This window comes from Zea mays, chromosome 1, assembly GCF_902167145.1.
Source record: "Zea mays cultivar B73 chromosome 1, Zm-B73-REFERENCE-NAM-5.0, whole genome shotgun sequence".
In the NCBI taxonomy this organism is placed as follows: Eukaryota; Viridiplantae; Streptophyta; class Magnoliopsida; order Poales; family Poaceae; genus Zea; species Zea mays.
The window spans coordinates 55002956-55014406 of record NC_050096.1 but is presented as its reverse complement, the minus strand read 5'-3'; the positions used below and the strand labels follow the sequence as shown (position 1 = coordinate 55014406).

Sequence of the window (11451 nt, the reverse complement as noted above, 5' to 3'; positions counted from 1 at the left end):
AGTTGCTGAGAGCTATTGTGCAGCCTTCATCTTCGGCGCTCTTTTGTGCCCTCAAGGCATTGCTAAGGATTAAGCCCTACAAGAAAAAGAAAGAATTAAGCATGACAATGAAATGCTTCATTTTCAACTTCAAAGTTAACAGCTTCTGTACCTTTATACTGTTGTATGCAAGGCTATCAGCAAGATCATCCTTTGACATGGCCGAAAGGCCTTCCTCAAGTTTCGAAAATCCCATACTTTTGGCTATCTCCCGGCAAACAGATATTTCTTTGCTGTCCGGGAGACAGTATAGGAAGTCATCTTCGTCAGTGCCATTGAACACTAAGGCCCCCTTCGGATATTTTAGCTTCTGGGCGTAGTGTCTGGCTTCTAAGATTTCTTCTTTGGATAATTTTTTCTCTGAAGCATGTCGAATAATGTAATCAACATCTTCGGCCAGAGCTTCGGGGGCAGGAGATTTTGCTTTTTGTATCATACCTTGCCCCGCCGTCATGCCGGTATATGAAGTTTGTTGCTCAGCTCTATCCTCAGGCGCGGCAGCCTTCGTCTCAATGGGCACTGAAGGCCCAACTTCGGCTCCGGTCTAGACTTTGACAGCTTCGGCAACTTCTTGGTAGGAGCAGGGCTCAAGGCCTTTGTGGTCACCATGACAGCGTCTAGCACGCTGGCCATCCTTCTTCTCTTGGGAGTTGCGGCAGGAGCCTTTTGCAATTTCGGCAATTCTGCCTTTGCTGGTGGGCTCAGAATTTCTGGCATTTTCACTGTTTTTTCCAATTTTGGTCAGCCGCATCATCTTTGGCTTCGGCTGGCCCGACTGTAGGCACCTTCGGCACAACAATCGATTCTTCAGCGCTCTGCACAGTGGGAGCAGCTTGTTTTACTTCGGCAGTTGAAGAGGTCCCTTCACCAAATTCATGCACTACGACCGGTTCAATATATCACGGTCGGTGGGTCAGAACCTTCATTTTCTTGCCCTTCGGCACAACAGTGGTGGACGAAGCGGCAGTTTTTCTCTTCTTTCCTTGCCTCCACAATGGGTAGTGATAATCAGGGTATACGAAGCCAATTGCATCAAACACCCTGTTCAATATTTTCTTACCCCGACCCCGAAGGTTGCGAACAAGGCATCATCTTCGGCCTTCGAATATGTCCCAAGCAGCTCGTCGCTGGTAGCTTCAATGCATTTCAACCAGTAATCATTTGGTTCATCAAACTTCTCTCTGAATCTGAAGGTATATTTCAATCGAACTAGGCCACCTTCACTGGATTCAACAGTAGTCTCCTTCGGCATTTCCCAGCTATCCACAAGTGGCCACACCCTATAGGCTATGTGCTCTTGGACTATATCTCTTGTGCCAATGAAGGCACAAACATTGCTAAAGGCCTTCTGGCACGCTTCGACGTCACCTTCAATAGCCACCTTCGGCCTTCGAAGGCCGAAGCGAGACCAGATGGGGCGCTGGATGATTTCCTTGATATCCTTCATTTTAATCAGATCATTTTTAACGTAAAACCACTCCTCCATCCAGGCCCCGAGCCATTTTTTCCGGTATGTTGGCACCGGGTAGCTTGCATTAGAGCGAGCAATGAATCCGTAACAACCGAAGTTGTTGTGGTACTGTTCCTTACCAGTAGCTTTCGTCTCGTATAATAGCTCGTGCATATTGCAAAAGCACTTCACGCTCAGCTCCAGCCCCTGGCTTCTTACAACCCAGACAAACATCCCCATCCTAATTATAGCTTCGGGGGTAATCTGATGAAGAAAGATCTGATATATCTTTAACACTTCAACCACGAATTTGCTCAACGGAAACCGAAGGCCTGCCTTCAAGAAGCTTCGGTAAATAACAATTTCATTTTCCTCAGGAGCAGGGGCAGTGCTGTCTCCTCCAACCCTCACAATAGACATGTCGCGAAAATATCTCTCTCTCATGGCGTCAATATGACTTTGTTTAATGGTCGATTTTCCGAAGATGGCTTGGCCGCCATGGCTGGTCCTCAGAATCTTCATCTTCACTTTCCACATCATAAACTATCACTGTCATCAGAATCTTCAGACAAACCCTCCATTATCTCCTTAGTAATTTTTTCTATATTTGTTTTTGCCATAGACTTATAAAACCCAGCAATAAAAGGATCCACAACTTTCTTCTCTTCATACAGCTTCTTATCCCTAGTCATCTTCTTCTCTTCAGTCATCTCCTCAGACATGGAGAAATCACGTCTTTAAAATCGAAGCTCGAAAATCAGGCGAGAGCTGTTAAGCGAGAATTAAAAATTTAAGAAAATAACACAAGCAGCAGAAATGGTGTATCAATTGCTGCTGCTGTGGGTTCCTGTTTATACGCCTAGCGCTTTGCAAGTTGGCGGGCCCCGTTTGCCATTGACTTTCGCTATTCTAGCGAAGGGAAGATGTTTTTCGGACCTTCGACTTAAGGTCTTTGTTCACGTCGCAGTTTGAATTCGTTGTTGTAACAAATTAATACTGCGAGAGGCTACTGTTGGGGGTCTTCATCTTCCGAAGGTCCTCTAAAACACAACTAACATGTTTTCCAAGTATAATACATTCACAGGGACCTTCGGTCTCGGAATGAAGCTGTACACGATATGAAAAGCGTGGTCTGGGAGAAGGATGACCAGTTTCGAAGCCACGCGTGGAGAAGCTTCGGCTCAACGGTAGAAAATGAAACCGACTTAAAGAGGAAAAGACTATCTAGTCCTCGATAGATTGTCTTTTAAGTCAACAGTAAATATCAAGGGCATTGATGTAATTTTACACAGGTTGCGTCCTGTGCCTATAAATAGATGAACAGTAGCACCGTACTGTTCACGCTGACTTGTATTCACTCGCACGTCACTCTTGGACTCATACCTTCTGTCAAGCCAAAGGTACAAATGTAATTCATTATTATTAATGTTTGTACATGATAAGATAATGAGAATATAAATAATCTGACAATTCAATATAAGTGCTCATATTATTTTCCATGTTTCGTACGCTTCTTTACTTTTATCATTATATGCTGAAATAATGAAGGTATGTTATTTATAATCTTCGTCTAAAGATCATTATATAATACTTCGAAAGACGAAAGTTTTTAACCATTAACATTTTGTATTGTCTTATTCTTAACTCATAGCATTTGAGAACAAATTCCCAAGATAATTTTTACTATTTCTATAAAATTTTTATCTCTATAAATTATAATTATAACAGTCAAAACAACTGATTTTAATAATCTTATTCATTTTCACTGCTAGTCTGGTACCGCCGGCAAAGCAGTCGTTTTCGTCCTCTTCCTTGATTAAACCTTCCGTACCCATATCCACCTGCTGCTCCGACCTTCCAGTCTTCTCCGTAGGGGCTTCGCTCCATAGATTTCGCCGCAAGGGGCAACGGCACACCCACCAACTGACCTGACCCACGAGGGATCCGCAGATGAAGATCATTCCGGTCCCTTGCCTGGATGACAACTATGCCTACTTGTACGAATCAGCCCGCATCGCTTGTTTTCACTACTCTTTCAGTTGTTCGTTTCAAATCGTTGGATTCTTGATTGCTATTTGTTTCTTCCGTTCGAAGAATCGTGGACGAGAGCACCAAGAAGGCAGCGGCCGTTGACCCTGTGGAACCGGAGAAGGTTCTCAAGGCGGCCGGCGAGGTCGGCGCCTACGTCGACTGCGTTCTCACCACCCATCACCACTGGTATACCATATTCTTCCATCTGTTTATTCGCTAAGTTCCCTTCTTTGCTAGCGTTTGAACGTTCTGAGCAGTGGTGCTGAACTAGGGATACAGATTTAAAAGTCCATATTTGCCTTAATCGATCGAGTACAAAAAAAAATCGTGTTCCTGCATTTTTCCTATGAAATTGAATTCATTTCTGTGAAATTCCTTTCTGTGAAATTCCTGCGTGATTCCAGTGAAATTCCTCCAGCCTGGGAGTTTTTCTATGATTTCAATTTAATTGCTACATGCACAGGTTTCGATACATAGGCCCTATTTGTTTACCCTCTAGATTATATAATCCAGCTTAAATAAGTTAAGAGCAGTGTTCTTAAGGGTAAGACGAGCAAGTAAACATGACCACCGCCTTAACGTCTTGGCGGGCAACACGAGCAATGCGCCTAGAATTATCCGAGCGCCTGGACGCCTAGGCGTCACCTAGACGACGCCTTAAAAACACTGGTTAAGAGACAAACAAAGAACACATATTATTAGGTGGATGATATAATCCAGATGCCTTGATTATGATAATCCATAAGCAGGTCATTAGATGCTTATATAATCCATAAGTTGGATTATCTAATCCTAGAAGGAAGCTGATTGTTCTTTACTGGTAATGAAGTCCACATAATTTTCGCTAGATACACCTTGCAGAAAATGGAATAAGAGGTCTGGAAAATGAAGTCCCGAATTGACATGTGATTGGTGATGCGATGGTAGTGCTTGACATATTTGGATACAGTCATTCTCGTTTGTTTTCAGCTCTTAGAGTAGCCCATTTCCAATTACAAATTATAAGCTGCTGGAAGGTAGGCCTTTTCATCATTCCCACATTGTTTTCATCTCTTTAGTAACTTGGGGATTTCTCCAGCTCTCACTTTTAGAGATAGATTGGACAGAAAGGTCAATGCTTTGAAAATAAGTATCAGGTGGCACCACTGGCGGAGGGTAGTGGAGGCAAAACTGGGTTGTGCCCCCCCCCCCCCCCCCCCCCTTGCTCCAGCGTACCTGCAGTTTTGCTTTTTTAGCAATTGTGTCCTTTAAACACATATTTCATCAAGAGGAAGAAGAGTTTTTAATACACAACCCCAACAAGTAATCCACGGATTACTGAGTGACCTATAGAGGCTACAACCGAGACCTAGAATGGCCCCAAACAGTAAGACCAAAACTCATAAAGGGACTACACCAACAGTAAGTACCTGCAGTTCTGTTAGATATCGCTGCCACTATTTGGAGAAGATGAACAGGGTACGAAACGTCCACCAGTCTAAGATGGAAGGGATATGTAATGAATGGATCAAGTGGACTTTGTTTTTATTGCTTTACCAAAAATTGTATCCATGGTGGCCCAAAAACAAGCGGTCTAGAGCTAGCAAGTTTGCCATTGCTCTCTGTAGCAATATAAATCCCGCGTCCCCCCTTTTGAATTTGTGCTGTGCCTTGGCACTGGGTGGCACAATATGCAAACTACTCTTGTCTGTACTGAACATTTGTGGACTTCGTTGGCAATTGTGTAATGCATCATTAATGAATCATGCGACAAATTTTGTGGTTTTAGGGATCATGCTGGTGGCAATGAGAAGATGAGGCTGCAGGTGCCAGGGATAAAGGTATTTGGAGGATCCCTGGACAATGTGAAAGGCTGCACTGATCAGGTGGAGAATGGAATGAAGTTGTCACTTGGGAAGGACATTGAGATACTATGCCTACACACGCCTTGGTATGCTGTTTGCTATGCTCCTTCCTTTCTTTATTATAACGTAAGTCCCACCTCTCCATTTATGGTATAATGTCAGTGCTGATGCATACCAGCTCAAAGAACTATGTTGGCTCAACGTTTGATTGTCATTCAAGCATGTTTTATAATAAGTAAACTTATGTGGGACCCATGGGTGACTCAGGAGTGGTTTGCATGTGAGGCTTAAATAGCCGAATTCTGTGTGGGGACAGAACATTATTATGCAATAGAACAGTGAGTGCAGGAACCTTTCGTCGGCGCATTATCCCTCTCAATTTCTCCTGTGTCTCATGCCTTGGCGAGTGGTTGTCGGCAAACAAGGCTCGTGACAGCTGGTATCAGCGCAGTGTAGGTGGCAGGATTATTTTAGAAACTATGTAGTACAACAATAACCATTGCCAAAGTTGTATGAAATTTACACAAGTCACCATCTCCAAAGTCATATGAAAATTATGGACTCAATAGAATAACAGTTCACTTTAGAAATTTTGCTGTTCTCTTTGGTAGACACATTCTTGTATTCTTGGAATCTCCATGCAACTGATGAGTGGCATGACCATGTCATTAATCCTGAGAAACTTAGTTGAGCTCTTTGATAAAATCTCAATTTAGTGTGAGCCTTATATATGTGTTTTCTCTGTAAAATCTTGTTGATTAGGTCCCTATCATTTTTCTTTCAACAGCCACACTAAAGGTCATATCAGCTACTATGTTACTAGTAAGGAGGGTGAAGATCCAGCGGTCTTCACCGGAGATACCTTGGTTAGTATACACATCTTTCTTAGAGCGATGGTTTCTTTTGGTTGTTATATCATAACCTTTTTTTTTTTGAAATACAGTTCATTGCTGGGTGTGGGAAGTTTTTTGAGGGTTCTGCAGAGCAAATGTATCAGTCCCTTATTGTTACACTGGGTTCGCTGCCAAAGTCAACCCGAGTTTACTGTGGGCATGAGGTACAATCTCTTTTTTCAGTTTCATTAAGGAGGAACCTGAATGCTAGTGGACCATTGAACCTGTATGGTGGATGTATATAAAGTAACTGTGTCTCCCTTTGTCTTGTAGGATGTAAATATTGTATTGCATCTTCTAAGAAAATTTATATTATCAATGACTAAAGGACATATGTACAAATCTACTTTCTTCTGTTTCATGTTCTCAGGAATAGGCAGTTTCCATATTGATTGACTGTTTATTGAATTTCTTTTGTAGCAGATTCTAAATTCTGTGATTTGTTGCATGTCTTATTTTAATACATTTATGCTGGTTGGAATGTTATCCAACAGCAAGGAGTTAATATAGAGATATGATGCTCACATGTGCCTCCTTTTGTTGCTAGCTAATAGAGTTTATGGAATTGTATATATGTGGCATGCATGTTTGTTAGTTACTAGGCTCGTCGTCTTTCCATTCATGCTATAGTTTTGGTAACAGGTGCTTGAGCTGTTCATGATCTTTTAGTTTGCTTGGTTGAATTTTAGCTCTCGAGTTGTAAAAGATGATGTCAATTTTGATTTTGCCAACAAGAAAGAACCAGTAACATTTGGTTGTTTTGTTTATCTTTCCTTAATATGGTATACTAATCGTGCTGGCAGAGGCATACTGTGCTCTTTATGGCCTTACCTCACCTTTTGCTTGTTGAGTTGCAGTACACTGTGAAGAACCTAAAATTCATGCTGACACTGGAGCCAGAGAATGAGAAGACGAAACAGAAACTGGAATGGGCTGAAAAGCAGCGCGAAGCGAATCAGCCAACAGTGCCCTCGACTATAGGAGATGAGTTTGAGATAAATACTTTCATGCGTGTTGATCTACCAGAAATACAGGTTAATCTCCTCACTTGGAACACATTTCTTGCACTGCCTCCCACATTCATGCACAGAGTTGGTTGATGTCTGTGAATGAAGAGCGCTTAGAAGGAGTTTTCTTCTTGCCGATCACAACTACGTCATCAAGACATCTCTCAATTGGTTATCCCTATGAATCTTTCAGGCGAAATTCAGTGTCAACTCTCCAGTTGAAGCAATGAGAGAGGTCAGGAAGACCAAGGATAATTGGAGAGGTTGAGGACACCCATGGCCGCCACTAGTCTGTTGAACCAGCATTCCAAAGTGAACTAATGCAGAAACCTTGCCCTGTAGGTGGGAATGAGGTTTACTGCCGTGCAATGCTTTGAGAAATGTGTTGTTGTGAAGGAGAAGACTCCTACAATAAGCTCCGCGTTAATGAGTAGTAACAATACGCTCCTTGTAACTTGTGGTCTGTTTGCCAATAATAATGTACGAACTGTAGTGCCTATCTTGAAAATATGAAGAGCTATAATGGGTATAACCTGCCTGCATTTTATATTTATTCAGGGATCATCAGTATATGGATTATGATCGATGGATACAGATGATAAAGATGGATGAGCTGCTATGCTTTCACTGAAGTTTCTTCTTGCCGGAATCATTTGACGCCGAAGGCTTGGAGTTCAGCTTGAACGGACGTGCTGAAGAGGCGGCGAACTGGCCGAAGCCCAGCCGGCCGGGGACCAACTTGGGCGGCGCGAACGGCCCGCACGCGGCGGCCGATGGCTCGCTCGCGCTGCTCTTCTTCCCGTGCCCAGTCTCGGCCGTCGTTGCAGCGCCAGCGCGCGCCCGGGCGTCGTCGGCAGCCTTGGCCGGTTGCGCGCTTTTCTCTGGCTCATCTTGGCCGAACATTTTCTTGGCTCTGCTCAAGAACGCAGCGGGCGTGCCCATGAGCACGAAGAGCTTGAGCACCTCGTCCGTCTCCAGCTTGCACTCCGGCGCCGCCGCCTGCTGATCTGACGACGTCCCCGGCTCCGCGGCGGCGGCGCCCGGAGGCCGGGGCGACGGCGGGAGGAAACCGGCGCTGGGAGCGAAGCCGTTCCAGCACTGCGGGACGGGGCAGTGCCTGGCCCGCGCGACGCACTCGAGGCTCCTGAACTCGGCGGCCACGCGCGCCTTCAGCCCCGCGTGCCGCACGAAGCGCTGCAGGCTGCCTCGGAACGTCTGCTCCTGCGGCTGCTGCACGGTTTGCGTTGCATTTGCACCAGAAAAATGCTTCAGAATAGACTTTTGGCCACCCGAACTCCCCCAGTGGTCGGTCAGTGGGTCTTACGTCTCTGAGTGTAACGTGCCGGCCTTGGAAGACCGGCGTCGCCGCTATCTCCCGCCAGCCTTGATCGGCAGCAGCTTCGTCATTGTAAGTGAGCCTTCTTCGAGCCACCAGACCGCGGCCGCCGTTAAAGCCCGCCGTTGCTGCTGCGTCTCCAATGGATCGGAACAGCGTGTCAGCTACATTTTGTTTCAGTGTTAGAACTCAGAAACAGCGCAGGCTTACGGCAAATTGACACCTTTTCTCGCCCTCTTTCCCGGCGGCGTGGGCGCCGTGGCCTTGGTCTCCCTGGCGCCGCGCGGCCTCCCTCTCTGGTTCCCCGTAGCGTTCCCGCCGGTGCGGGCGTCCTCCTGCTTCTTCGTCTCGGCGGCGCTCCTCTTCCTCGGCGTGGCGGCGGACGGCTGCAACAGCGGCGCAGCAGCCGTGTGACGTGGTGGTCCCCTGCCGCCGCCCTCTCTTCCCTCCGGCGTGATCGGCTGCTGCATCTGGTCCGCGTGCCTCTGGCGCCACGCCGCGAGCTCCGACTCCGAGAACATCTGGTTGCTCCTCAGGGACATGAACACCAGCTTGGCTTGATCCAGCAGCGCCATGCCCTGCAGAAATCAAGAAGACCTTGTCTCTAGCCTTTGGCTCCTCGCATCTTGCCTGCTAACAAGAGGTAGGCGAGCGACGAAATTAACCTCTCTGAAAGGCACGGTGTCCTGGCTGTTCATCGTTATCGCTTTCTGGAACACCATGTAAACATCGTTCTGCGATCGCATTGTGAAGTGAGCTAAGATCGTGGATGGAAATTAAAACCGTAAAATTGTTCAAGAAACGGACCTCGAATTGCTCCAGTGCCGTGTACATGCCATCCCTGTTCTTCTGTCTCAGTGTCGCGAAGTCACCGGGCCTGCTCACCAGCTCTGCATAATCAGTCACCTGTAGCAGCATGTCGTCAGTCTTTTCGCTTGAAACAAGAAACAGGCGCATCAATTAAAAAACAGCCTCTCCCTCTACGCGAATACTCCAGATCTACCATTTCTTACCTGGATGTCGTCTGGCATTGCAAACAGCTCATGCCTGTCTCTCCTGAAAGAGACGAAAGGACGCATCATCATAATAGGAAACCACGCGGTGCCTGACGGACAAGCCAAAAGAAGGGAGCCTAATAAAGCTTACATCTCCAACTCGTCAAGGATATACTCGATGATCTGTCCTACCGAGGTTTGGCTTGGTAAGCTATCTGAAACAAAACAATGTGAAACTCGCATGTCTACGCAGGCAATGCAACAGTAACCGATGGAGATAACAAAGAAGCAAAGTTTCCGCACTGCTGTTTCCTGCATACAGTGGCTCCTGGCGGCTGCAAGAAGCTTCTCCCTGCGGCTGCTTCAAAATCATCCGGGCCGGCAGATGAGAACCGGAGGAAGAAGCTACACACGTACGATTATTCGAAGAGAGTTGAAAGCAGCCAGCAATGGCCGCAGATTGTTTTTTTTCTCTCTCTCTTCCTTTTTTTTTTTACCTGGATTCCTTCATTCCTTTTCCTTTTCCCTCGCGCGCTCGGACCGGAAATGCTGTTCCGGATGATCTGCCAGGGGTCAAGGAAGCAGACGGCGCCGCCGTCGTTCTTCTGCTCTTCCAGCTTCAACAATCTAGCGCTTCGCCTCTTCCCTTTTCCAGACATCTCTGCTGGCCCTGTGGTGCTTCCTTCCTCGGAACGAAAAGGGGAGAGAGAGAGGGAGGTGCTACGATGGTGACAATGCAATGCATCTATCTGCATCCACCTTCTGTGTGCACTGACTACTACGTCGCGAGGTAGAGGAGAGAGGGTTTCAATTCTACTACAGCTGGTAGCTGATCACGTGCATCCATGCATCTGTGTCCGTTCGTCCTGAAATAGAATCCCTCTTTCCTGGAGAGAAGAAATGAGGTTTTTAATTGGGCTGTAGAGGCGCCCGGAATGCGTCTGGGCCTTTTAAAGCCTGCAGTTTTGGTGTGACAGATTATTATAGACAGGAGCAATGCAGCACAAGCTGTGAGGAGTGATGGACCGGAGACAAACGGCACGGGATCTGAAGAGAAATAGACAGCTCCACGCGGTCCAGAAATTCACGTCAGAAATGGGAGGAGCTGGACTAGCATCCCAGATAGTATTTGGTTTATGAGGCTATTTTGAGCATGCATGTAAGCGCTACAGTTTATTCTTCTCTCGTCCCCCATATGTTGTAGAGTTTTTCTTCTTCAAAATGTAATCCTGCTAGTAGATTATAGAATGTAAAGTATACGTACGTAAGCAAGATTAAGCAGGTACTACCATTCGATTCTGGAAGGTAAGAGATAGTGAGCGACAGCCCATGAGCAGCTGGGCACTGACCACTGAGGTATTACCGCTGTTTATGGCCTGTGGTTCAACTCGATTTTAGCTGGTCCCAAACCATCGTAATCCACAGCCATGCATATGAAACGATACTATGCATTGATAGTTGCCATGTATGTATTGTATATTACCACACATATTCTGCTGAGGTTGGCATGCGGCTTCTGCTGCTGGGTGCAATTGGAATAACTGTACAACACTCTTGCACGTCCAAGGAAACAAAAACAAAAAAAATCTGCTGTAAGAAAAGGATACAACAATGCCGGTTAGAAATTTAGTCATTTTCAGTTGCATTTCAATCCAGAAAAAATGATATAGTTCGTCCGTCCTAAAATAATATTGGTTTTAGCTCTTGATTTTTATGTATATATTTAAATATATGATAATGAATCTAGAAACATATATAAAACACATACATCGAGTATTGTATTAATCTGTTAATTATCTAAAACAAATTTTTAATTTAGGACGGAGAGAGTACAAAAGTTGGTGACAATATGTTGA

General features: G+C 45.6%; 2 protein-coding genes across 4 annotated transcripts; one reads left to right on the top strand and one right to left on the bottom strand.

Moving 5' to 3' along the window:
• Positions 1-3259: 3259 nt before the first annotated feature.
• On the top strand, positions 3260-7894 carry LOC100193826 (uncharacterized). Of its 2 annotated transcripts, XM_008659016.3 has the most exons (8): positions 3260-3486; positions 3584-3706; positions 5289-5450; positions 6152-6230; positions 6308-6421; positions 7115-7291; positions 7458-7527; positions 7607-7843. In XM_008659016.3, the coding sequence occupies exons 1-8, from the start codon at positions 3440-3442 to the stop codon at positions 7639-7641; spliced, it is 807 nt and encodes a 268-aa protein (XP_008657238.1). In that variant the 5' UTR covers positions 3260-3439; the 3' UTR covers positions 7642-7843. The 2 variants fall into 2 exon arrangements, with proteins under 2 accessions (XP_008657238.1, NP_001132380.1); NM_001138908.1 differs by having other exon boundaries at positions 3297-3486; positions 7458-7894.
• LOC103634614 (uncharacterized) lies at positions 7788-10521 on the bottom strand. Of its 2 annotated transcripts, none has more exons than XM_020546366.3 (9): positions 10093-10521; positions 9899-9953; positions 9747-9810; positions 9614-9656; positions 9408-9506; positions 9266-9334; positions 8824-9178; positions 8589-8728; positions 7788-8494 (listed from the first exon to the last, which is right to left on the bottom strand). In XM_020546366.3, the coding sequence occupies exons 1-9, from the start codon at positions 10348-10350 to the stop codon at positions 7889-7891; spliced, it is 1689 nt and encodes a 562-aa protein (XP_020401955.1). In that variant the 5' UTR covers positions 10351-10521; the 3' UTR covers positions 7788-7888. The 2 variants fall into 2 exon arrangements, with proteins under 2 accessions (XP_020401955.1, XP_020401954.1); XM_020546365.3 differs by having other exon boundaries at positions 8589-8731; positions 10093-10520.
• Positions 10522-11451: the final 930 nt, after the last annotated feature.

What these genes read in the sequence shown, in the direction of transcription:
- LOC100193826 (XM_008659016.3), top strand. Translation starts at nt 3,440, where the DNA reads ATGAAGATCATTCCGGTCCCTTGCCTGGATGACAACTATGCCTACTT. An exon ending in GATGACAACTATGCCTACTT is followed by an intron (nt 3,487 to 3,583) that starts GTACGAATCAGC and finishes TTCCGTTCGAAG; the next exon opens with AATCGTGGACGAGAGCACCA. An exon ending in CTATGCCTACACACGCCTTG is followed by an intron (nt 5,451 to 6,151) that starts GTATGCTGTTTG and finishes TTCTTTCAACAG; the next exon opens with CCACACTAAAGGTCATATCA.
- LOC103634614 (XM_020546365.3), bottom strand. Translation starts at nt 10,350, where the DNA reads ATGCAGATAGATGCATTGCATTGTCACCATCGTAGCACCTCCCTCTCT. An exon ending in ATCCTTGACGAGTTGGAGAT is followed by an intron (nt 9,657 to 9,746) that starts GTAAGCTTTATT and finishes CGTCTCTTTCAG; the next exon opens with GAGAGACAGGCATGAGCTGT. An exon ending in GGCACGTTACACTCAGAGAC is followed by an intron (nt 8,495 to 8,588) that starts GTAAGACCCACT and finishes CAAACCGTGCAG; the next exon opens with CAGCCGCAGGAGCAGACGTT.